We start from the raw sequence: 5,056 nt of genomic DNA, 5'->3' as shown, positions 1-5,056 counted from the left end.
ATGGTCATAACGGCCAGAGTAGGAACCAGCCTCGTCAAGCGAATCCTTGTAGATACGGGGGCAGACTCGAACATCATTTTCCGCAATGTGTTCGACGCTTTAGGCCTAAAGAACGCCGACCTACAGACTCACCAGCACGGCGTCGTAGGGCTCGGCGACCATTTCATCAAGCCGGATGGCATAATCACCCTGCCGACCTCATTGGGACAAGGCCAGGGGAGAAGAACGATAATGGCCGAGTTCGTGATCCTACGAGACTCCACCGCTTACAACATCATCCTGGGGAGAAAGACCATCAACGACCTAGGAGGAGTCATCAGCACAATGATGCTGGTGATGAAGTTCATAACTGAAGAAGGGTCAGTAGGGTCTGTGAGGGAGACCTGGAAACGGCAGTCGCTTGCGACAACGCCAGTCTTTCGTTGAGAAGGAAGTCTAAAGAGGCATCGGGAGTATTTCTCGCCGACTTGGATGCCAGAATTGACGACAAACCCAGACCCGAACCCGAAGGGGACCTAGAAAAGTTTAGGGTCGGAAACTCGGAGGAAAAGTTCACGTTCGTGAATAGGAACCTCCCCCATGAGTTAAAAAAGCCTTTGATAGAAATGATCAGAGCCAACGGCGATTTGTTCGCTTGGACACCTGCCGACATGCCGGGGATAGACTCCGGTCTCATGTCACACCACCTAGCCATCAAGCCGGAAGCCAAACCAATGGCTCAAAGGAGGAGGAAAATGTCTCAGGAAAGGGCGGAGGAAGTGGCCAGGCAAACGGCCAGCCTCCTCGAAGCGGGGTTCATCCGGGAGCTGGACTATTCGACCTGGTTGTCAAACGTGGTCCTGGTAAAAAAGCACAATGGGAAATGGAGGATGTGCGTGGACTACTCCGATCTCAACAAGGCATGTCCCAAGGACTGCTATCCCCTCCCCAATATTGATGCACTCGTCGACGCGACTGCAGGATACCGGTATCTGAGCTTCATGGATGCCTACTCCGGCTACAATCAGATACCGATACACCAGCCAGACGAGGATAAAACGGCGTTCATAACGCCAGGGGGGACTTACTGCTATAGGGTGATGCCCTTTGGCCTGAAGAACGCGGGGGTAACGTACCAGAGGCTGATGAACAAAATATTCAGCGATCTCATTGGCAAGACGGTGAAAGTCTACGTGGATGATATCCTTGCAAAGACCACCCGGCCCAACGATCTCATAAGCGATCTGGAGAATGTGTTCGCATCCCTCCGACAACATGGCATGAGGCTCAACCCGCTCAAGTGCACCTTTGCCATGGAGGCTGGAAAGTTCCTGGGGTTCATGATAACCCAGAGGGGAGTGGAGGCCAACCCTGAAAAGTGCCAAGCAATACTCCAGATGAGGAGCCCGGGCTACATCAAAGACGTTCAGCGGCTGACGGGAAGGCTCACTGCGTTGTCCCGATTCCTTGGTGCATCGGCAGCAAAGGCCCTACCCTTCTTCAACTTGATGAAGAAGGGAATAGAATTTGAATGGACCCTTGCGTGCGAAGAAGCGTTCAACCACTTCAAAGAGATTCTAGCAGCGCCCCCGGTGCTCGGGAAGCCCAAAGCTGGAGAACCACTCTATCTGTACCTAGCCATAACAGAAGGGGCACTTGCAGCGGTGTTGGTGCGGGAAGAAGGGAAGGCCCAGCAACCGATCTACTTTGTGAGTAGAGCACTGTAGGGGGCAGAACTTAGATACAGCAAGCTGGAGAAGCTGGCACTAGCACTCCTGGTCTCCTCTCGCCGACTACGACAATACTTCCAGGGTCACCAGGTGGTCGTGAGAACGGATCAGGGGATTTGTCAGGTACTCCAAAAACCTGATCTGGCGGGAAGGATGATGACCTGGGCCATTAAATTGTCCCAATACGATTTAAGCTACGACCGACATACGATTAAGGCGCAAGCAATGGTAGACTTCCTAGTGGAAGTAACCGGGAATCCAATCGAAGACGCGGACACACGGTGGAAGCTCCATGTGGACGGAGCCTCCAACCAGACGTCCGGGGGACGTCGGGATCATCTTAGAAAGCCCGACCGGAGTCACCTACGAATAATCGGTTAAGTTCGAGTTTCCCGTATCAAACAACCAAGCAGAATACGAAGCCCTCCTGGGGGGCTTGGTCCTAGCTTGGGAAGTCGGGGCAAAGAGGTTGGAATTATGCAGCGACTCGCAGGTCGTTACCGCGCAGGTAAATGGAAGCTACCAAGCCAGAGACTCGCTGCTGCAAAAATACTTAGAAAGGGTCAAAGAGTTGCGCAAACAATTTGAGGAGGTCACGATCCAACACGTTCCAAGGGAAAGGAACACACGGGCAGACCTCCTATCCAAGCTGGCAAGCACAAAACCTGGAACCGACAACTGCTCCCTCATTCAAGGCATCACGAAAGAGCCGGCAGTCGCCCTCCACCTGACCAAGATAAGCCCTTCTTGGATGGATCCCATCACCGACTTCTTGGAAAACGGCAAACTCCCTGAGGACGAGAAAGAAGCTAAAGCGTTAAGAAGGGAAGCTGTCAAGTACACGGTCATATAGGACCAGCTATTCAAGAAGGGACTCAGCCAACCTTTGCTGAAGTGCTTGCACTCCGACCAGACGGACTACGTGCTCAGAGAAGTCCACGAGGGATGCTGCGGCCATCATATCGGGGGCAAAGCCCTAGCAAGGAAGCTCATCCGAGCTGGATACTACTGGTCGACAATGATGAATGACTCCAGAGAATTCGTGAAAGAATGCGCGAAGTGTCAGCAGAATGCCAACTTCCACAAAGCGCCAGCTTCCGAGTTGAGCCTACTGACGTCTACCCGACCTTTCGCACAATGGGGAGTCGACCTCTTGGGACCCTTCCCGATTGGCCCAGGATAAGTCAAGTATCTCATAGTCGCCATCGACTACTACACCAAATGGATAGAGGCTGAACCACTGGCCAGCATATCCTCATCCAATTGTAGAAAGTTCATGTGGAGGCAGGTGATAACCCGGTTCGGCATCCCGGAGGTCGTCATTTCGGATAATGGGATGCAGTTCACTGACAAGAAGTTCGCAGAGTTTCTCACCGGCTTGAGGGATAAAACAGAAGTTCTCCTCTGTTGAACATCCCCAGACAAATGGACAAGTGGAGTCCGCAAATAAGGTCATCTTATTAGGTCTCAAGAAGCGTCTAGACAGCAAAAAAGGCGCATGGGCCGACGAGCTCGCCTCGGTCCTCTGGTCCTACCGAACAACCGAGCAAAGCTCCACAGGGGAAACCCCCTTTCGCCTAACATACGGGGTCGATGTGGTGATTCCCGTGGAGATCGGCTAGCCGAGCCCGCGGTTACTTCTCGCGGGAGTAGAAGAAGCGGTAGACAAAGACCTGGTAGACGAGGTCAGAGAAATGGCCCACTTGTCAGAGGTAGCGCTGAAACAAAGAATAGCCCTACGCTACAACACCAAGGTCCTCAGAAGGGAATTTGAGAAAAGAGACCTCGTCCTGTGACGCAACGACGTCGGATTACCAACCCCAGGGGAAGGAAAGCTGGCGGCAAACTGTGAAGGTTCCTACAGAATCAGAGAAGTTCTTGGCAAAGGCGCCTACAAATTGGAGAGACTCGACGGAAAAGAAGTTTCGAGAATATGGAATGCAGGTAACCTGAGAAGATTTTACTCGTAGCTCGAGCGCACCGGCCGAGTGGCCTGACGAGCTAGATAATCTACTTTTATTTTCCACAGTAATTTGCTTTTACTAAGTATCTACCATGTCCATGAATTTGTTTAGCTAACGACTAATGTTTACTTGTCTGAATTCTTCAATCTACTAATCTCCAATACGTATCCCACACAATCGCGTTCTTCAACGGCAATTCAGGACTGATCACCCCGGGAGCCAGTCGGATCATAGCCATGACTAACGGCCGCGATAATAAGACCAAGACAGTTTCAACCACGTTACCAACGTAAACGGCAAAACGGACACAAGCAATAAGTCCACACCGAAAAAACAGTAACAAAAACAAAAATGCTATTAAACAAAGCAAGACAAAGGCGATAAAAACTAGCCGACCAGGCGACCCTTAAGATATAAAAAGTTTCAACAAGTGTTCACAACAAAATCACAAAATCCAAACAAAAAACAGAAGGCGCAATAACTCATTTCTTCGGCAAATCGACGATCTTGCCATCCTTGATCGTCTTCAAAACCCCAATCGCTGATGTGTCGAAGTCGGGAGCCACAATCTTCACCTGAGCCTTGAGAGCCTCCTCAGTCATGAAGATCGCGTTCTTCCCTTGTTCTTTGGTCGCCTTGTGCTTCCTCTTGAGATCTTCAACTTCGGCTTGGGCAGCTTTGGCCGACGAAACGGCCTGGTCGCGCTCCTTCTCCATAGCAACCGCCCGACCTTGCGCGGCACTAAGCTGGCTCTCCAGAGTCATCTCCCGCTCGATTAAACGGGAGACAGTGGCATCGGAGACCTTCATTTTTTCCTCAAAGGACGCGGCCCTCTCCTCGGCATCCTTACGCCCCTTCTCCGCCGCAGACAGTTGTTCTTGAAGCTTCTCGACCTGGACCTTGAACTCGTTGTTGGCCTGGGCAGCAGTATCGAGCTTCCTTTTCAACGCTTGCATGTCCGACAACTCGAACTCAGACTTCCGAGCTATCACCACTCCGCGGAAAAGCGTGCGATACATCCACCTCGCTTACCCCGCGAGCTCGGTACCGAGAAAGTGATCTTCCGTACTGGGAATCAGCTGATTGTCAATAAAGGCCCCAGCATCGAAATTCCTTTCCATCACGGTCAGAGTTCCTTCCGGGCTAGAGGATGCCCTCTGCCTCTTGGGAGTATGGACAAGCTTCAGATCATCATACTCCCGATAGGTAGAGGACGACTGCCCAATACCGGCCGTCTCCTCGAGAATAGGAGAAGCTTTCATCCCGGCAGAGTTCTTGTCGGACATCTCGGCGTCCCGAGGCGAAGGTATGGCCAGATCCTCCTTCCCCTCGGTATGGTCTTTCGACTTCCCGGCAACCTGCTCGTCAGCCTTCTCATCGCTG

At 51.9% G+C, this 5,056-nt stretch overlaps 1 protein-coding gene across 1 annotated transcript; it reads left to right on the top strand.

Moving 5' to 3' along the window:
• Positions 1-426, top strand: LOC140176668 (uncharacterized). Its single transcript, XM_072208203.1, has one exon. It carries the CDS (start codon positions 1-3, stop codon positions 424-426), a length of 426 nt encoding a protein of 141 aa, XP_072064304.1.
• The last annotated feature ends 4,630 nt before the right edge of the window (positions 427-5,056 follow it).

The sequence above is a fragment of the Arachis hypogaea genome, chromosome 12 (assembly GCF_003086295.3).
Source record: "Arachis hypogaea cultivar Tifrunner chromosome 12, arahy.Tifrunner.gnm2.J5K5, whole genome shotgun sequence".
Classification (NCBI taxonomy): domain Eukaryota; kingdom Viridiplantae; phylum Streptophyta; class Magnoliopsida; order Fabales; family Fabaceae; genus Arachis; species Arachis hypogaea.
Note: the sequence above shows the minus strand (reverse complement) of the source record. Positions and strands in the feature narration are given on the sequence as shown.